Genomic DNA, 20197 nt, shown 5'->3' on the forward strand with positions numbered 1-20197 from the left:
TGTAGAAAGAAGAACTTGCTCTTTAGCTCTGGGGGACTGACACTAAAACCTGTCGTTCACCACTGATGTTTTAGATAGCTGAACATTTTTCAGCTTGCAAGTTAAATGTTACAACCCCTTGCTGTGTTTGAGAAAGTGTTGTCACGACAGTACATAAACCGCACATGAAAGAAAAAAACAAAGCATGGACTTTGTATAGATGTTATTATATGAACTATGAACTATGAAATGAGCCATTGTCATTACCTGCTATGTGCTCAGTGATATACTAGCTAGAGAAAACAAATATGTGACCATCTCAGGCCAAACAAAATATCTTTATTACATACAAATTCATTTGTACATTATTTTGGTCTCTTCAAACATTAAAAAACACTTCTCTCAATATGTCATGATGGTAAGTTTACATGTTTTTATGTCAGAATATGGGCAGTATAAAATATAGTACAAATGTAGTCTACTCATAAGTAATGTTATAGTTATAACTGAAGTGGTAATCTATAGGAACCTGAGAGGAAACTGTCAGTCTGAAGGGCGATAAAAGGTTATAAAAACGGCATTCAAACAACATTCAGCTGGCCTGCTCTAAATCCTGCAGGTTAATCTTTTAGGACTTGTTTGCATTAGATAACACTGCCATCATGGCCTGATTCTACCTCACTGAATACAGTCTCTGTACAATAGAAAGGAGATGGTTCAAGAACTGGACTTAGTCCTTGGGTCACATAGCAATTCTCATACCTGATGAGTTGTATTTGACATCCAAAATGATGCTACGCTTCAGCTCAACAGACTAGCACAGTCTTGTCACCCACTTCAATGCCCCAGTTCAATGCCAGTCTGAAATGCATTTATGAAGGGTGGTAGTGGTGATGGTGATGATGGTGATGGTGCTCATGGTGGTGGTGGTGCTCATGCCTGTGGCCCGGAGGAGCCAGGGCTTTGCAAGAGACATGCAGGCTGGGTAATCTCTCCCTCTCTCCCCCTGGCTGGGCCTGAGAACCAACTGGTCTGGAGGGGGAACCTGCAGCATCTTGTACCCTGGAGCGGAGCCTCTTGCTGTGGGTACGCTGCAGGGGAACGTGGGCCTGAGGCGGAGGCTGGGCAGGATGGCACCATAAGGCAGGGTGTTGGCCGTGTAACCTGGCCGCCTTGCCCTCTCCTCCATTCCTGCCTTCCCCCACTGCCATGGCCTTGCTTCTGAGGGAACGAAGGATAGAGAGGCCTCTTCGAGACTCAGTGGGGATGCAGTTCTCTCTCACCACCACTGGGTGGCGTTGCAGAGCTGGACGAGCTTCCTGTCTGGGCTCTTGAGAGGGGGGTTCTGGAAAATAAGAGGAAAAAAATAGGCTGAGTTCAATGTGATTCTGAGGTAAATGTTCTGCAACTTTGTGGAATGAAATGTGTATAAATCGATACGCACCAACAGTGACAGTAACGGAGGAGTTTCTTTACCTGCATCGTCAAACTTGGAAGCATAGTTTTCGATGCCAGCCAGATCCAGGTAGTGGTTTCTACGCTCTGTGTTTTCATCCACACAATAGGTTCTCCTCTCTGGGCTTCCTGCCTCCTGAGGCGCACTCTGCTCCCTATCTGCTGCAGACAGTGGTTTAATGTTCATGATGAATTTAGGTTAAATTCCACTGTCCAGAAGCTGTTGCATTTGGTATGTTGCTATGATATGCACATCATTTTGTCTTCCATTATGTGCCTGCTACTATTGAGTTTGTGACTTGAGATTTAAGTTTTTCAAATAAACAAATGAATCAGGGGCACAAAGTGAAAATGACTAGGTATATTTACATACACCAGTATATAGTGCCACATAGACATGTGCACAAATAGGGTCCAAAGGAGGCTTGAGTCCCTGCTCCATTGCTTTGCCACTCCTTTATTGTTGTCATTCATGTGTACTTTTAAAACATTGTGTATATCACCATTGTCACTTAAAATAAGACAGGCTTCGCACCCCAAACCCCAATCCCTGTGGGTGCATGACTGCAGTGTTTAACCCCCGAAAATGGATGTGCATGTATGACTTTTCTTACCTGTTTGTGAGATCTTGTCTGGGCTCCTTGAGGGGGTTACGACCAGCTTGACCCTCAGGACTGTGGTGCCGCCACAAGGCCGCTTGACTGATGCCTCTATAACCTCATAGATGGAATGCATCAGACTGGACATGTCCTGCAGAACACACACACACACACACACACAATGTGGGAAAAGCCAAATAATTCATTTAAAAGATAAACTTGTTAGTGTGAGCAGATCTACCTCCTTGGTGACTTTGCCGCTATTGTCAAAGTCGTAGAGTGTGAAGAGCCACTCGTGCCGAGCGTCGTCCTCCAGCACCACGTTACACTCCGTGTCCTGTATGTTCACATGGCATTAGAAGAACAAGCTTACTGCTGCTGTTGCAGAAAGACCCACTTCACTGCAGTTTTTGAGTCATTCATTCAGTCAGTCATTTATGTGTTGAATGTGTCGACCCTTAGGGCCTTGAAAGCTGTTAAAACCACCAAACCACATTGTGTAATTTCAAAAATACACTGTTGAGTAGTACCAGATGGGTGGCTTTTGCCACATGGGGAAATGAGTGCCAGAGAGTTTAGACAAAAACCCCAAGCATTTATAAGTCAGTTTACTAAAATCAATACTATAATTGTGCTGATGCAGTAGAGTCAGAGGTAAGGAGGAGTGCACTCACACCAGCGTGGCTGTTCCTCTTCTTTGTCTGTTTATTGACTGGGAAGTGGCTGCTGTGCTCCCTGTCTGATCCTCTCTCTGGTGGCAGTGCCACTGAAACAGAATGGGACTGTGACTGTCTTTGTTCAGTGGACCCAGAGTTTGGGGTTAACTACATCACAAACACTGTTGCATTAACATGCAGTGTGACTGTAAATCATTTATTCATTGTAATCATTTTATTCAAGCGACTTTAATGCCTTTAAATACTTTAAATGCCTCATGCATGGTTGCAGAGAGAAAACAGGTAAAACGGCTGTATCATACAAAGGTTGAGGCATTCCCATATAAATATAAAACAGATGTGGATATTTTCACAATTTCCTTTTTCCCAAGGCAAGCAAGGGGGTATGACCTATGAAACATATGCATCTCAATTCTAATGCCTCTGGTAATGGACCAAAATCTCTCAAATAATAATTAAGCCCTTATTAATAAGCTAAGTGGTCAGTGAAGCTATGAGCATATTGATACATGATGATGCATGTAATTCTCTACTCACCCTTCAGGTGGTGATCATGATCAGGCTGGGACTTTCCCCTCAATTCTCCTCCACTCACGTCCTGAGAAAAGAGTGACGAAGTGTGAATTAAAGGAAAGAGGAGAGGAAGCAATCAAGTGATTTTCATGTGCAATGAGTGTGTGTGCATGGATATCTTCAGATGTGAGAGGAATGCTGGAAAGGTTTTGAACATCTGGGTTTTTTATGTGACACCTTATTGAGAAAACCGTCACTGACTCCACTTTAAGTTCATTCAATAAAGCCATCTGCAACGCATTGTGACATTCATTATATCAGTTGAAGGAATGGCGAATCTTTCTGAATCATTAACACACACACAAACAAAAAGAGTGCGGGTGAGTCAGCGAGTGAGCAAAAGAGCAAAGGAGGGAGGAAAGATAAAAGCTCAGCATCATCCCTGGCTGTGGCTCCCTGTTTAAACTGTTGACATCTTGACCTTTCCTTCCTCACCACATGTGACCGGCTTGTGCCAGAACTTTCATATTCACTGTTGAAATGTAAAGGCATTTTCCCACCTGGTCAATTATTACTGTTGGCCCTAAAGGGGAATGCCACCCATTTTAAGAATTCACATTTTGTTCAGTCAATACTAGTGAACATGCACCACTCTTTCCTAGAACTAGAGAACTGGCCCTTGAATTTGTGATGTCACTGTGATGTAAAATCAGGCTCTGCTCCATAGACAATGAATGGGTCACTGACTTTGTTGATCCCATAAGATTTGAGTGTGAGTTCCTGCACCCAAATGAGGTTTAAATTCTGGTTCATACCTGTTAGCAATGCTAGCATAGGAACTTTATTTTGGTGTGACAACTTGACTCATCCTCTTATGGCTCCACAAAGTCAGAGTCCCATTCATTGTCTTTGGCATCACAAATTCAAGGGACGCACAGCCATGATGTCATAGGAAAAGAGAAGCAGGGCTTTTGATGGTGAACACCCAAAAATGCACTGCTGTATCATGTTGGCACTCCTGTCGCTCTGAAAGTTGTGAAGTTGCAGGTTTTATATGATGGGAGGGGCGGAGAGGCGGTTTGTTTACATAAATCTGTGTTGGTATTATTGGTTGGAATTTTTATGTATTTGTTTTTACTGGTACGCCATGAAGTAACCACTAAAAATACGTCATTTTCCACACAGTAAAAGTAATGGGATTGTGATGAAGAAGGAGAAGGAGAAGAAGAAGAGGAAGAAGAATTCCACTCCATTTCCATTTGAATTTCCAACTGTTTCAGTCAACCATAAAACATTACACCTACACATCCATTTCCATGATTAAAAGAAAACACCTGAAGCAACACGTGTGCTGTCAGGGTGAAGTCAGACTGCACCGCTAACAGAGCCAATGGAAACACCAAAAAGACATTTCTACTCTCTCAACGCATCGATCCACCACAAAAGGTCACACTATCTCTCTGGCAGATGCAGATGAGCAACAAAAGGAACGATAGAGTGTGTGTTGACAGATAGCTGGCTTGCTGATGGCTCCCAACCCCCTCCTACACACACACACAAACACACACACCACAACCAAGCTCCTTCCACACCCTCCTCTAACCGTCCGCCACGCTCTGCCTGCTCCAAGGCTTTGATGTGGGGTATGGTTACCAGTGAGGGGGGTGGAGGGTGGAAGAGTGGTGCGGCAGCAGGGAGATGTGTGTGTGTGTGTGTATTGGGTGTGTATAGGGGTACTTTTCCTGCCTTGAACAGGGTGTCACCCTGGTAGTATCCGGGACCCTTCTCCCCCTCTCTCCATCCCCCTTCCTCTCTTCCTCCCCCATCCATCCCTTCCCCATCCTGAGCCCACAAAGCTTCCAGCCTCAGCAGAACAGTGGCTACCTTTGTTTTAGCCTTCCTGACCACCCAATACCTGGATAGGTAGTTTCATCGCAAAGCGGGGCGGGACAGTGACCTGGTGATCTCTGTGCTGCGTCTCTCATATTAACATTTTTCCTCTCTGTCCAGTCATGAAGCCTGTGAAGTGCAGATAACCACCACTTTCATCTCAGCACACGCAAATGTATTGACAGGCATTTGAAATTTAATTTAATCTTAACTGCTACACTGCTTGTCTTCTGGCTGTCACTTTCCTTCCTCTGTGGGAAAATGAGGGGCTGTGATCCATAAAAACAGGTCTAACAGCATGTAACCATTGAGCAGCCCTACGTTTCAGAGAAGACCGGTGCCGCTAGCTCACATGTGAAGCCAGATGGAGTGATTTTTAAAAGGAGGGAGGGGTGCAGTTGGTTAGAAAGTGTTGGAGCCCAAAGGAGGAGGACTGGTTTGGCTGCTAAATTCACTGAATGGCAGCCAGTTCCATTTTAAGTCTGTGCTATGACTTAACCTATTATTGTAGTTTCACTTCTGTTGATAAAATGTAACTTGAGTCAGAATTTTCCTAAAGCATTATTACATGTAAAAGCATGTGATGTAAACTGCCAGCGTGAAAGTCATTATTGTCTGCCGTAAGCCGAAGTGGTGGGAAATTACACATCACTGGAGCAGTGAGGTCATCCTGTCTTGTTCTCACTCTTGCTCTCACACGGTAATCCCCCCCGCAACAATAATTCACATGGATTATGAAACAAAAACAACAAACTCATCCGATTACCCTGGAACTTTTCTTGTCAGTGATACTCGTATATCCCCCAACAATTAAAACCTCAGGATGAACATAAATTGCAGTTTCCTTACACTGACAAATCGCCAAATAACAAATCATAAAAGGGGGATCCAACTGAACAAACCAGGCTTCCCCGGCTCAGACCTGGAATGCTCTGATAGGGAGATTTTAGCCCAAATATAATCACCAAAGCCAGACTTTAGCCAGCACTTACAATGACGAACAGACACCTAAGAGACACATTGGTGCTAACCATGTGAACTGGACTGAAAGCTGGATTCCATGTCCAAACAAAACAATAACAAGACTGGTTTTCTTCATGGTTGGAAGTCAAACTAACCACTCCTAGTTATTAGTTATATTAGACAACAATATGAGGCTGACACATCAAGTGATTACAAGCACTGGTTGCAATGTTTGTCTGCCTGCCTACACACACACACACACACACACACACACACACACACACAATCTAGAGATCATAACAAAGCAAACAGGTTTGACAATTAAGGTGCTGATATTTCTTCAGAGGGTGATATTGCCGACACTTGAACATGATGAACATTTGACAGGCAAGTAAGTAAACATTTAGTTAATTTGTCTGCAAGTCTCAAATTGTTATCCACAGCTGTGTGATGCCAGAAGCACATTTTTCTTCACACATACCAAAAACATACTTCTATAACCGTCATGCTTTGGTCACCTGTGTGTTTCTATATATGGCAAATATGTACATATTTGCCATATGCAGAGCTAATCTAATGAGCAGTGTGCCTTTGAAGTGAGGATGAGAAGCAGAGCAGAGAGAAGGAGACTCTTCTGGGCCAACAGGAGGCTCTTTGAGCCGGCTTGGCTGACAGAAAGAGCTTTGGTGTCTGCACCTGTGTGACTGGAGGCTCTACCATGTTGGCACATAATGGTTGGTGTTATATGCTGGAAATATGCTTTATGGCCCTGGTTATGCTTTATGGCCCTACAGAAATTCTATAAATTTCAGTGCAGTCTTCCAGGTAAAACTTAAAATCCAATGCACTTTGAATATTGTTATGTTTTTGAAGAGCTAGTTCAACCCTGGTTTGAATGGCATCTGCATGCAACTGTCTCATCTGTACTGGTTTACAAACAGCTACTACCCTAAAAAACCTTTTCCTTAACCATGAGTGGACAAAGAGGAAACACAGGGTCTGATCAAATAATTTCAAAGTGATGATACAAGGTTTTGTTTTACCAATTCAGAGGTGAAAAATATAGAGGGAAAAAATAAAGGGTTTCATTCAAAAATACTATATTTCTTTATTGAGAAATAATTGTTTCATGAAATTCACATAGTACTTCAAACATATAGGTGATTTGATCCTCAGAAATATTCGAATTTTGTAAGACAGCTAATAATATAAATGTTTTTCCATACGTTTTATATTCATGTTAATCATTTTGATGTTGCCACTTTGTTGAAATGGTGGATCTCTTGGAAGAAAACTCTTCAAATGTTAGAAGAATAGACAGACTTCACACCAAGGAACCACCACAAAAAGAGTTTATGTTACACAAAAATCTGCCACCAAACAACATAAACTAAACCCTGCAATGAGAGAGCCGCCTCGCAGCTGACACTTTTGTAAGCAATTGTTAGACTGGAAAATCTAATGGCAGGAAGAACTGTGCCATTAATGAGCACAGAAACTCCAACACGACCCTTTAAACAACCTGGCAACAGTCCGCCTCTTTTTCCTAATTGTACGCCTCCAGAAATTCCATATAGCGCTGTAATGTATATCCTCTCAACACTTCATGAACCTCAACACAACAAAACTCCAGCAGACACTGAGACTGATGCTAATTCACACCAAATCCCATGACCTCTCCAGTTGTGTCCAAATGGGATTAAGACATCAAACAGAAAACTGGAAGAAAAAAAAAAGTGAAATGTGTGTCACATTTCACTTGTAAAGACGGTTAGATAAACAAAGTTACTTGAGGACACCCTGAACGAGCTGTGATCATTTGAAGCACATGAAGCCTCTGTGTTTTACTCACACCACAGAACTGGGTGACATTACAGATATAAGGCAGATCCAAAGCCACACAGGAGAGTCTGTAGTAAAGCTACTGGGAGGGTGCAGGACAGTCACCTACATCTACAGCCTTCTATTGTCGTTTTCCCACAGTACCCAGCCCAAAATGTGACTGCCTCATTAACACTAATAGCCGACACGTGACGCCGTTTACACGACCAAACACTCACCCCTCCCTCCATCTTTTTCCTCTCCCCCTGCCCAGTCTGTCTGTCTGTCTGTCTGCCTGCCTGTCTGTCTCTCTGTCTGTCGCTGGAGTAGGAAAGCAGTACCAGATGTGTGGAGGGCTTTTTTTTTTATCCTCTCAAAGACCTTGCTGTTCTGAGCCGTGTTGCACTTCACACAGACATGGCAGCCTATTTAAAAAAGGTGGAGGAAGGGAAGGGGGGAAAAAAAATACAACCTTCTCCAAACACCTTTCAAGTCCCCTAGCTGGATGTGAGCGCACACTGTTCATCCTGTAATTGCCTCGACTGAGACGGAGCATCGTGTGCCGAGGTCTGGAGGAAACTAGGCTGGTCTCAAATGGATCACAAGAGCTAATGTCAATGTCTTTTTTTAGTGCTTTTCTTCTGCAGTAAGGGAACGTACCTTAGTGGGATAGTTTATTGTACCACTTTCACACATTCATGGAGCTATTCTGGTATTAAAAAGGAGAAATCCACCCTCTGATACTCTTACACTGTTAGATATCATCGATTTATGAAGTGGTGGGTCAGCTAGAAACACTCGTCTACTTCTACTTAAGTTCAGTGATTTCCTACATTTCCCAGAATGACTTTCAACGAGAGAGAACGGGCCTGAACACTTTGTATTCAGCTGTGGGTTTTACATGTAGGTGGAGAGAGAAATAGCGATAGTGGAGCGAGAGGTTTTCTAGTCGAGTCATGCCCCTTACTCAAAACACAGCATGTCTTGTGGCTGCATTGCATTCTGGTCTATTGAGGCTTCTGTCAGTGGAGAAATTTGTCTCTCTGCCTCTTTCTACGATGGATTTCTCCCTGTATGACTGTTGAACGTTGGTGCAAAATGGTGAGTCTAGAAAAAAGTCCTCGCTCTTTGATTCTGAGGGACTGACCCCAAAACCTGATGTTCACCGTTCATATTTTAGATAGTGAAAATTTTCAAACTCCATTATAGCTCAACTGGAAATATGTCAATGTGATGTCACGTTTCTTCGTTTGGCCCATTATCTATAGGAATAAGTAAAATGCATCACCAAACAACAAAATTGGGCCCAGAAATGCAGGTTACATAACCAATAGCTGTTTTTAACATTGTTCAAGTTTTGTAGGGTGGATTTTCCTTTAATGTTGTGGCACGGGCCCTGCATTGTCTTACCCAATATTCTCATGCTAAGACAGCTTCATATATCTCAAGTTTCCTCTGGGGAAAAAATATGATAGGTTTACTTATTCTATGCCATAGTCTATTCTATACCACAGCTACAGAATTTCATGTGATTATCATGAGAGTAGTTTCGAGTGCATCCTCTCACCCCCTCCATCATCTGGGTTTCCAGGTTTCCACCATCCATCACTGTCCCAGCTTAAAGCCTCTCTTCTAAACCATTCTCTCCTAACAAGCCACATGTGTTTGTCTTCCAGATGGGAGCTTCATAGCCAAGCTGGGGAGACCAGGCCCCCAGGTAAAGCACATGACAAAATAATCACTGTAAGATGTTTTTGTGGCAAATATTTCTCCAGTAGGCTATATTTTAGGTATGTGCGTGGTTGCCTGTCAGTCCATTATGTATCAAAAACTCAAACAAAATCTGACAAAATCAAACAAAAAACAATATAAAAGGCATTCTACCTCTTTGAGTTTTATTTTGGGGGTGTGGATGCCCATGCGCTCCAGCTCCCTCTGACAGCTGAGCACGTTTGAAGCCAAACTACCACCTGCAGAACAGAAGAACAACTGTGGAAATACATGTCGCTATTTGCACAGAACAGTATTGAATCACATTTTCCTGTAGCCATAAACTTATTTAATATATTTTTTCCGAAAGATATGAAGTTGACTTTCTTACCTTCAGGACTCTCTCTGCGTTTGGAAGCTATCCAAACAATAAGGAGAGAAAACGTGTACATGATGCCAGTCGCACTGAATATTAAAAATACACTTTGCGTTTTAATAAAAGATCTCACCATAAAATATCTCACCATGTTTGGACTGGAGTTTGCCCATATTCCTCTGGTTTCTATGTGTTTTTTGAAATCCCACCTATTGGTGCACTTGATCAAGAAAAGATACTTTCCAACCCATGACGAAAGAAAAAATTACATTCGACATGAAGGAGCCTAATATACCCATTTCCCTACAAACGTGCTGGCACCCGGGTCGTTGAGGCACACGAGACAAGGCAATACGACTCAACAATATTTGACTGGGATGCTTTGGTAGAGTTTATCCAAGAGTATACAAGCGACGCGAGAGGGTTCACTCTTACCTACTTCCTTCTTCGGTTAAATCCCATTAGGTCGACTAGAACGCTTGTTTTGTGGACGGGAACCAACGGGACTGTTCCACATTTGGCCGTTACCTTGAGTTCTGCAAAAGGCTAATTTGAGCATGCCGTTTCACTCTGCGGACAAAGGTTTCCGTAGGCTGGAACAGGATGTAACTATCTTGACAGTTTTAGGTTATTGGATTTGAGGGGTGCACTAAAACATAGGTGGCATAGTGCCACCTGCTGGCCCTTGAGCATAACGTCATGAGATTACAGCCATTGCATCAATGCGTAAATTATACTCAAAGCATTAAAAAACCATGATCACACACACAGAAGATAATGGAAAAGAGCTTTCTATGTTTATTACTAAATACAAAAGTAATATTCCACTGCCTGCGCTGTGTCAACAGTATCCTTTTGCCCGATTCAAAATGTGGTGCCAGTTGGGTTCCTCTGTGTATCAAAGTACAAACAATGTCTTCCATCAGAAATACTGGCTGTGTTGCCAGTATAATACAGCCATCTTGGCTTCATTATGTTACACAAATGTACATGTGTCTGTTTAAACACAACAGACTAAGTCCATCTTTCCATCCATCATGGCCCTGTTAGCTGCTGCCAGCGGCAGATTCTTTGATGCTGATGGCTGGTGTGGGTCCTATGTGGGTCCAGATGTAGCCTTTCTCTGGTCGGATGGGAATGGTCGGGAACGGAGAGCTCCGGGACCTGAAATACTCAGAGGGGGCGTGGCACACAAACTCCAGGTACTCCATCTTTCTGGGCAGATCCTCCTCTGGGCCTAAAAGAAAGCACACAAGTCACACTAAGAAACAACATAAGGCCTATCCTGATCATTACAGACACAGAAAGGATTCAAGCTACAAATAATGTGAACCTGCACTTGTCTGAAGTAGGTCTGGGGAAAAAAGCCTAAAAATTGCATCACTCTCATCCCCTAACAACAATGGCTTACCGACAATGTACGTCCCCGGATCAAACTGGTCCTTTGGGCTGGCCTGGGTGGGGATGAGCCAGGTCAGTGCAGCACTCTTCTCACAGTACTGGTCCTGGACGAAGCCTCGGATCTGAGCGTAGTACGCTTTCCCATCCTCCTCATCTGTTACCTTGATCACGTCTCCTATTTGGTAGTATACACCCTGAGTAAAGATAGAAAGATTGAGGATGAGTCCCAACTGCCTTAATAGTACCATAGTGCAGTAATGCTGTAATTAGATGAGGAAAGCTGCAAATTGATCAGGCAGTTTACTTGAGATCAAAACAGGTTATGCTGACATCATCTAGTCTGAGATTGTACAGAACCATTAGATTAGTTGTTGCTTGGCAACAGTAACAACCACCATACCTTGTAAAAAACAGATTCTGACGTGACGATTGTAGCTACAGATTCTGGCGCTTTGATTGGCTGAGGAAGAGATCACACACACAAGGGTCAAATGTATTACGATATATAGGATTACGAATAAACCAACAGAACAGAGTAACAGAACATGCAATTTACTGATAATGAAATCTATCTCGAACTTACATTCTTGAGTTTAAATATGTGTCTTCTCCCTTTTCCTTTTGTTGACACTTTCTTCTCGGACGCAGGAGCCTTGTACTTGGTGCTTCTCAACCGTGCTGATCTCCTGTGGATCTCCTGTTTGGACTGAAGACCACAATACTATCAGGCATTTAGCTGCAGAAAAGCATGCTTGATCCAGCTAGCTCCATCCATTGTTTAACTCATCACATTCACTGCCAAGAATGTACAGTGAGCCAAATTGTAGATCATGTTACATGCACATTGCACAGGGCGACCAACCTGCTTTCCCCCGCCATTATTCTGCTGTATGTTGGAGGACAGAGAAGGTCCTGATGCTCCACCGCTGCTGCTCTTTCCTGTGCAGTTGTTGCACAGTATCTCCCCTTGGTTTCCTTTCTTCCACATCGACGACGAATTCGTCTTGCAGACAGCGCAGCATGGTTTTAAGCCTAGCGGCATCGTTACGGTCAGGAAACGACACCGTGGTCCAATTCCCAGGCAACGAAATTAATACAATGTTTAACAATGCGAGCAAGCTAGCTCGGTTCCTGGCTAGCTGGGTAACATCAATATCAGACAAAAGTAGATCCAGCAAACAACCTCAGCCACAAAACGAGTGAAAAATTAGATATCCCCTTGTTGCGACAGGCGGACTTTAGACAATCATGACATTACATTACTAAAGTATGACACCGCTAAACCTCAACCTAGGTGGTTTATTTGTGCAGCCAAACATTTGCTATTGCTAACGACCACTGTTTCTACACCCGTTCTTCTTCGGTGTTTTGTGATTTGGGTAAAGCCAAAGTCAAGCGCCACTATCGGGCTGGAGGAGACTGCACTGAAATTCATCAGTTTGTTGTTTGCGATGTGTTTACTTAAAATAAATATATAAAAGTTTTTAACTGTCGAGCATAATATTTCGTATGAGGTATAAAACGATTCGTACGGATCTTTAATTAGGATTTCTGGAGAGTGAAAATACGGACCTACGTCACCGTTCAAAACAATACTACAACTTCCGCCTGTCTCGCGCCCTGTGTGTCGGCGTTGTTAGCCAAGAAAGATCCACTGTCCTCATGAAGATGTCTCAAAATAACTCCGACAAAGATGCCTCCAACAACAAAACCATCTCCCTGCCGATCTCAAGAGTGAGGCTGATCATGAAAAGTTCCCCTGACGTCTCCAGCATTAACCAGGATGCTCTTTTCCTCACCACCAAGGCTACAGTAAGCTGCCGTTTAAATCCGTTGATTGAGCACCGTTAATGTTCATCACTTTGGCTTGCTTAGCTGTTGCTGCTAACAAGGATTAGCTTTGCTGCTAGCTTCCCAGCTAACTTTAATTGCTGCTAGGTTGGCTGGTCGTGTGTATTGCTACTATCGCCTGTTGATTTGTGTTGTGTTGTTGAAGGAGCTGTTTGTCCAGCACCTGGCTCTGTCCTCGTTCAACAACGGATCCGGGAAGGACAACAACACGCTGTCGTACAGTGACCTGGCCAGCACCGCGGAGGAGATGGAGACTTTTCATTTTCTCACAGGTAAGAACTGGCTGCGGTCTGGTAGAGCTGCAGGAGCTACTGTAGCTACAGTCTGTACTCACAACGTCTACCGCTTCTCTCAAACACAGGGGTCAGATGACACTGTACAGCTATATTAACATGAAAAGTAGTCCCAAGTCAGTCTCAAGTCTTGAGGCACAAGTCCAGCGTAGATTACCAAGTCTCAAGTCCAAATGTAGAAGACCAAGTAAAGTGAGAACAAGTCAAGCATCAAGTTAATAACTTCAAGAAAACAAACTATTTAGGACTTTTCAATGCAGTATTGTTTAAGTACTATAAATAGTATTAAAGCTTACTAAGTGCATAATGAGTTTGATTTCTATAGTCAGTTTCAACTTCAATCATTCCATACAAATTCACAAAACAATTTAAATTCAGTTGTCTGGTGGAACAAATCTCATAACTTTAAGTTTTAAGTCATTTACACATACACAAGATCTTTTGTCAAGACTTTAGAAACCTTTTCAAGTCATCAAAGTAGAAATCAAGTCCCAAGTCATCAGAACCCAAGTTAAGCCAAGTCTCAAGTCTTCTCTTCATGCGTCAAGTCTCAAGCAATTAATATTGTGACTCAAGTCCCCAATGTCTTTTTAAAACAAAATACAATATATGTTTGTTTTTTTAATTGACAGACATCCTACCAAAGAAGATCTTGGCTCGGGATTACCTCAAGTCCTTGGAGCAAATGCAGGAAGAGGAGGCTGACAACTAAAAGGACATTGGCTGCATTTCACTTCTTTGCAGCTCTGCCCTGGACAGATGTTATCAAGTGTACACGTCCTGCCAGTGATTGACAGCAAAGTGACTGGCAGAAGAGACGCCCTGAACTTCCTCAATGCTTTTAAATACATTGACAAAGTCGAGTTCTAGGGCTCATGGGAAAAGGTAGTGAACGTGGAACTGAGAGTAGAGCTACAAAGGGCAAATGTGGAATCAAGTGAAGGCATTCTCTTGTAGAGATCTACATTAGACACAACAATACAGTCTTAGAGGAACATCTTTGGGTTTATTTTATATAGTACAATTTAGCTACCATGAACTCTCTGTGCCGGAAACCTAAATTTGTCACCTTGGCCTAAACAAAACTGTGTTAGACAAATCACAGTACAATCACCCCATCTCAAGTTGACTACCTAATCCATTGCCTTTCCAAAGATAATACATTTGTGTAGGCTAAAGTACTGTCGTTGCTAGCAAAATGACGTACTTGAAAAGTAGACTGATTTTGGACAAATTTTGGTTTTCAGAACATAAGCACTTAAGGTGTATTTCGCATGATGTGCTTATACTTTTAGATTGTGATAGAAGTTTCTCTGGTAGCAATTTCTTATAAATCTCTTATGCAGTTTTTGTATGCACTACTATCAGGACGAGTGAATTTTCCTGAATTTTCCTGAATAACTTGCAGAACTGTATGTTCACTCATTCATTGTAATAGGCAAAAACAACATGGAGATCCATTCCACAACACTGGAGCACAGATGCCTCATCTCTTAAACTATTATTGGCTTTTGAAATATGATTGGGTGAACACTTTGTTTCATAGATGCTCTCAAAATTTGATTGACGACCTGGATTTTTCTCTGCTGATGTTACTGATATTACTGTTTTCTAAAACATATACATTGCTATGGGTTGTCAGTAGATATCATGTAGACTTGAAAGTAGTTTGAACATTTTTTTCAACTTAACTACAAAACAAGGTGTGGCAACTGAACATGTATTGTCTTGGCAAATGAAAGTTCACACTCAACCCAATAGATGTGAATATTTCAAGTGTATATAACAACTGGTCACCTCACAAGACATCTGCCTCTTTATTTACAAAATTGTTTAGATTTGATATTGAAAATAAAGATTCATACTGTGTGTAATACCTTTTGCACCACAATTATCTCTTTTTACACCACAATCTTGCAAGATAAACATGTATTTCATGTGACAATGCGGTTTATGAACCATGAATGAAATGTAAAACAACTCACTCATTCTATTCTAAGCTTCACATGTGTCTTGCAGCTTTACTGGAGCCTGTTAATGTGACCAGTAACTCATAAATCTCCATAAGGAACATGCTTCCAGACGGAATGTAAAAATAGATTTAACTGCCACATGTTCATCAAAGCGTCCTGATATTGTAAGGTTTGTATATTTATGTTGATTATAGGCTACACATTGGACTGGTAGGAGTAATGATGACAAAATGATAAGGTGCATATTAAGGGTGTGCTTTGTCCTCACACTTTACTACAGAATAATATCCTTATAAACCTGAGCATGCATGCATTGCCATACAGTACATGAATATTAATACCGTCCAACTAAGGAAAGAACAAGAGGCAACAGGACATTGTCACTGTGCGATTAGCTTTCTGAGTCGAAGCTGCATGTTGAGTAGAGACTTCTCTAGTGTAGAGAACTGCTCCTCCAGAAGGTTTGCCATGTGTTCTCTACCATGTATGGCGTCTGTCGTGCTGGCAAGCTGCTCCTTCATGCTGAAAGGGACAACAAACCACCAGTAAATATCAGCGACTTTGACAAGTGTGGTGTTATGGAAATCGCTGACAAAAGAAAAAATTCATGACTGTCCAATATGAATCAGAGTGTAATCAAAGCGAGGTAAAAATAAAATCTTCCATCCAATAGAGAGAGAACATGTTAATGCTGTACAACTATTTCAGTGCCAGAACTTTGTCTCAGCCAGATGTGCTGACAGACGACTGTAGAAATGACTCAGCTGGTGTCTGGACAACTGTTTCCACCCTGATCCAGGACTCCAGATTCCCTCACTAACAATAAATTAGCTGTGGGAAGGAAAACTCCCAAAGCTGGCCTTGGATCAGTATGTATTGGAAACTTAATTTCTTTCCCTGTACACAGTGAGGCAGGTTTTGACTAGTGGCTGATACAGCATAACATTAACAATTCTGGTATGGTAAAAGCACCACATATTATGTTGTTTTTCTATCCCCTAGACTCCTGAGTGTTGAGCTTTGTAGGGCCCAAGAGAAAATTCAACCCGCTTTTGAAATTTAGTTGTGATCAATTGAACTGTGTAAAGTATGCATCTGCCAACAGAAAGCCAAACCTTTGAATTAATTATTTTAAAAGGTCCTGATTGTTGATTAATATTCCATTAGATTGTAAGAATATGGTCCTGCACTCCACTGAAAAGAAACATTCAAGAACAAATTGTGGATGGTTGCTACCTAGTTTTATCTGTACAGTTTTGTCTGTCCCAGGCATTTAACCTGTAGACCTAAAACTTAAATGGTCCATGGCCCTCTCCCTCACCTGGAGAAGGCCCACTGCTCCCTCCCGTCTCTTCTGGTCTCCTCCAGTGAGAGGAACACCTTCTGCATGGTCCCCACAGCCTCGGCCACAGTCTGGTGGTCTGACCGGACCCCTTGAACCTCCTCTCTGGCTTGCTGCTGGTAGGAGACTCCTCCCTCCTCCACCCCGCTGGAGGTGGACACAGCCTGTAGGGCGGCCCTGTTCTGGAGAACAAGCAGGCGGGACCTCGCAAACTCCTCCGGCCCGGCGATGCTGTCCCAGCACACCGGGGAGGACGGGGGCAACCAGAAGCGCTGGGTGCAGTTGGCCGGCTTCCCTGGGGTTTCTGTTATGAAGGGGCTGTCAGCAGGGAAGCTGTGTAGCAGCTCCTGAAGCAGGAAGGAACCGGAGCCCCACTCCCAGTCTTCTGTGACTGGTTGCCCAGACTCTTGCTCTGGAGTGAGGCTAGGCCCTGCCCCCCCCACTGGGAGCCAGACCCCCAGCAGGAGGCAGCAGGACAGGCATAGCCGGGCCCAGCTCACTTCCTCCTGGAGCATCTCCAAGCTGGCTGGAGCATAATGTAATGGGCTTCATTAAGACTTGCAAACATGGAAAACACCAGCTGGCAAGGATAGTTACTGCAATGCTTGGCATCATGACAGACAATCTTTATCCACTATTAAACTATTTTTCCATTGTGTGCATTCCCAGATATCAAGTTTCTGGTTCATTCACAGCAGACAAAAACAAAATGTTGCCTAGGCTACTCCTTTCTCATCTTATGTTGGGAGGTTCTTTTAAACATGAAAATAAAACACTAACTTTGTTTTAGGGAGCTATAATAATGAAATCAAACAATCAGAAATGTAAGACTACATTAAAATACAGCTCCCACATGCATTCCCGAGACAGACTTTAATATGTTGTGGAAATCTAAGAGGAATGGATGGGTGTTTACTCACATAGGCTAAGCAAATTTCTGTTGGTCGTTCAAAAGATAAGAATAACAGACAAAAAGTCATACAGCGCCGGGTGCTGTCATAAAGCTACGTTGACATAATATAGCAAATATAGCCGGAATAAAACCGAAACTTGAGCGATTTTGCCTTCAAAATAAAAGTGTTGGAGTCAAAATGTTGCATTCGACAGAAAGGAAAAATTAATAACTGGGAATAACTGGGGGTACAGAATAACAATTGTTACTCTGCAATCACTACAGATTCATGCTTAAATGTATCGTATATTTTCGCTACTGTAGTTTAACTCAAATAACGTTGCAACACATATATTGGTCAATAAGGGTTTTCTTACAGGAAGTCTTGTTTTCATTCTGGCTAGCTTGACACTGATCCATCAAAATGGGTGGAATGAACTATCGCAGCAATCTGCAACTTCTGATCAGCACCAATAGCTACTGTACTCCTAAACGTATTTTTTTGTCCTGATAATTCTGCTACCATTGCATTCGGCTCTTGTGTGTGGTGTAGCTGAACTTACCTTGCAAAGAAATCCCAGCGACGAAAGCAGTCCGTGGAAGCTGCGACGCTCCTCTGGTGCCTGAGCGGTCGGAAAAAATGACTCGCTGACTGCAGTCTGGAGCGCTATTTACTGGCCCGGGAACAGCAGAGACAGGAGGAAAGTAGGCTCTGAGGGGGAATATGGGAAATGTACCCCAAAGAATAAGGGATGCAGTTGCAGTTTTGCTGGGAATGCCTCCTGTCTTACAAGGTCAAGGCCTAATTCAGCTTTTTAACAGTTAGCAGGCTCCCTAAACACAAAATCACTACTGTTATAATCAGAGACTTACACTGTGTCTATGATATCACTATAATATTCCTATGGGACTTACAGTTGTATTCACCAAAAATGTATTATAGGATAGGCCCAGTTCTTTTTCAAAAGGAGTTTCAGCTATAACACTGCTTTTTTCTCCTCTACAAGTCAGTGGGTCTACAGATAAATGGGAGTGAGGGGGGTAAGAGAAGGTGTAAGGCTCCTGGAATTTATGAGCCGTTTTACAGTGTCCTGAACAGAAACACAGACGATAAACAATGCAAACCAGACTTGAATTTGGATGAACTCGAAATGTTTCACACCATTCATAGAAAATTTTGCCTATAACCATTCATAGAAGATTTAGCATGTGTCATGCTATTCTATCTGTGCATTGATCAAATGGTTTTGGTATTCAGATTTACTCATAAAGTTACAAGGCCTACTTTTTTTGTTGTTGCAAAGATATAGATTCCAAATTGAATACTGTAGCCAAATTGTCTTCTTCAATCCTAGAGCTACGTAATGTCTCACACTGCTTGATTTATCCAAAACATCTGTATTTGTTTAGTGAATGAGGATGAATTTGAATAAGTCTTTACACGCTGGCATAAGCAACTAGGAATGGGGGATAGATTTGGCACAAATAGTCGAGGGTGTTGTAATGTTAGGGGAGGAATGGACTTTAGGCGCCATACAACTTCCAAAAACTCTAATTGATCCTGGGATGAACTGAAGACATAAACTAGACAGTAAAATCCAAAGAGGTGAGAAGAGTGGAGCTTTAAAGGGATATTCTACTCTGCTGTTTTATAATGCTGGTATGTTTTACACTGGACCAGACACTTTTCACAGGAGGTGGAGGAAGTGCTTGATGTCATGTTTACCACTGCCATCAAGAAAGCACTGAATAGTCAAGTTCTTCATGGAGGAACGGTGCAGTGCTGCATCTACATGGAAAAACTCCCTGCCAGCATGACACACTTAAACTTGCCTTGGGGCCAACACCTGTTATTCGTATGATGACTGCCAGAAAATATGCTCTCTAAAATTCCACAGTTGTGTACACAGATACTACTTTGGCTCATGTTCTTTTCAAACATCGCTGATGATTTTCAAACCATTTCTGGCTTGTTTTTAGGGAATACTGATACTACTACATGAGAAATGTATCTTGGGATTTGGGATCTTTGGATCTAAGTGTTAATCTTGGGAAGATTAACAGTCAGAGTTGTTGCAAACCATGCCAAAAAATGCACCTTATGTCAGTATGGAGCCACCAGAACCACTGACAGTGGGAAGAGTTTATGTTGGAGTTGTCCTTGTGTTTTTGAACGCAGTAGTACTTTAATGTTACATTAACGCTTAACAGGTAAATAATTTGTTACAAATAAGTGAAAAATCTAATAAGTGCATTCTTTGTGACATTTGTGCCAGCAGAAACTGAACTGAATTATGTTAAAAAAAAAAAAAGTTGTATCTCAGAATTTATGAAGAAAATGAACAGGGGGCTGGGAATTTTACATTATAAAATTCCACAATTTCTGCTGATTGACAGTATCAGTGTAAAATAAATTCATGTTTGGAATAAAGAAGATTTTTATTATTTTATGTCATATAGTA

At 42.2% G+C, this 20197-nt stretch overlaps 4 protein-coding genes across 7 annotated transcripts; 1 reads left to right on the forward strand and 3 right to left on the reverse strand.

Annotated features, from left to right (window-relative positions):
- Positions 1-355: 355 nt before the first annotated feature.
- LOC139913546 (protein naked cuticle homolog 2) lies at positions 356-10308 on the reverse strand. 4 transcript variants are annotated; one of them, XM_071901588.2, is made up of 9 exons: positions 10132-10308; positions 9999-10025; positions 9782-9867; positions 3248-3308; positions 2708-2799; positions 2275-2370; positions 2049-2184; positions 1456-1593; positions 356-1324 (listed from the first exon to the last, which is right to left on the reverse strand). In XM_071901588.2, the coding sequence occupies exons 1-9, from the start codon at positions 10154-10156 to the stop codon at positions 852-854; spliced, it is 1134 nt and encodes a 377-aa protein (XP_071757689.1). In that variant the 5' UTR covers positions 10157-10308; the 3' UTR covers positions 356-851. The 4 variants fall into 4 exon arrangements, with proteins under 4 accessions (XP_071757689.1, XP_071757688.1, XP_071757690.1 ...); XM_071901587.2 differs by having other exon boundaries at positions 1456-1596; XM_071901589.2 differs by lacking the exon at positions 2275-2370 and having other exon boundaries at positions 1456-1596.
- Positions 10309-10768: 460 nt separating this feature from the next.
- Positions 10769-12735, reverse strand: gatad1 (GATA zinc finger domain containing 1). Its single transcript, XM_071901584.2, has 5 exons — positions 12247-12735; positions 11968-12090; positions 11785-11844; positions 11395-11578; positions 10769-11220 (listed from the first exon to the last, which is right to left on the reverse strand). The coding sequence occupies exons 1-5, from the start codon at positions 12424-12426 to the stop codon at positions 11030-11032; spliced, it is 738 nt and encodes a 245-aa protein (XP_071757685.1). The 5' UTR covers positions 12427-12735; the 3' UTR covers positions 10769-11029.
- Positions 12736-13014: 279 nt separating this feature from the next.
- On the forward strand, positions 13015-15834 carry chrac1 (chromatin accessibility complex subunit 1). The gene is made up of 3 exons (XM_071901546.2): positions 13015-13196; positions 13381-13507; positions 14161-15834. Exons 1-3 carry the CDS (start codon positions 13047-13049, stop codon positions 14238-14240), a joined length of 357 nt encoding a protein of 118 aa, XP_071757647.1. The 5' UTR covers positions 13015-13046; the 3' UTR covers positions 14241-15834.
- Positions 15835-15867: 33 nt separating this feature from the next.
- On the reverse strand, positions 15868-18355 carry LOC139913514 (uncharacterized). The gene is made up of 3 exons (XM_071901544.2): positions 18299-18355; positions 16823-17369; positions 15868-16023 (listed from the first exon to the last, which is right to left on the reverse strand). Exons 2-3 carry the CDS (start codon positions 17356-17358, stop codon positions 15882-15884), a joined length of 678 nt encoding a protein of 225 aa, XP_071757645.2. The 5' UTR covers positions 17359-17369; positions 18299-18355; the 3' UTR covers positions 15868-15881.
- Positions 18356-20197: the final 1842 nt, after the last annotated feature.

The sequence above is a fragment of the Centroberyx gerrardi genome, chromosome 19 (genome assembly GCF_048128805.1).
Source record: "Centroberyx gerrardi isolate f3 chromosome 19, fCenGer3.hap1.cur.20231027, whole genome shotgun sequence".
NCBI classification, from domain to species: Eukaryota; Metazoa; Chordata; class Actinopteri; order Beryciformes; family Berycidae; genus Centroberyx; species Centroberyx gerrardi.

Coding starts and splice junctions, on each gene's coding strand:
- LOC139913546 (XM_071901587.2), bottom strand. CDS start 10,156: ATGGGCAAACTCCAGTCCAAACATG. Junction 10,026..10,131: donor CAAACTCCAGTCCAAACATG/GTGAGATATTTT, acceptor TTGTTTGGATAG/CTTCCAAACGCAGAGAGAGT. Junction 2,185..2,274: donor GCGGCAAAGTCACCAAGGAG/GTAGATCTGCTC, acceptor TGTGTTCTGCAG/GACATGTCCAGTCTGATGCA.
- gatad1 (XM_071901584.2), bottom strand. CDS start 12,426: ATGCCGCTAGGCTTAAAACCATGCTGCGCTGTCTGCAAGACGAATTCG. Junction 12,091..12,246: donor ATAATGGCGGGGGAAAGCAG/GTTGGTCGCCCT, acceptor TGTGGTCTTCAG/TCCAAACAGGAGATCCACAG. Junction 11,221..11,394: donor TCCGGGGACGTACATTGTCG/GTAAGCCATTGT, acceptor GCTTTCTTTTAG/GCCCAGAGGAGGATCTGCCC.
- chrac1 (XM_071901546.2), top strand. CDS start 13,047: ATGAAGATGTCTCAAAATAACTCCGACAAAGATGCCTCCAACAACAAA. Junction 13,197..13,380: donor TCCTCACCACCAAGGCTACA/GTAAGCTGCCGT, acceptor GTGTTGTTGAAG/GAGCTGTTTGTCCAGCACCT. Junction 13,508..14,160: donor GACTTTTCATTTTCTCACAG/GTAAGAACTGGC, acceptor TTTAATTGACAG/ACATCCTACCAAAGAAGATC.
- LOC139913514 (XM_071901544.2), bottom strand. CDS start 17,358: ATGCTCCAGGAGGAAGTGAGCTGGGCCCGGCTATGCCTGTCCTGCTGC. Junction 16,024..16,822: donor GAGCAGTGGGCCTTCTCCAG/GTGAGGGAGAGG, acceptor TGTCCCTTTCAG/CATGAAGGAGCAGCTTGCCA.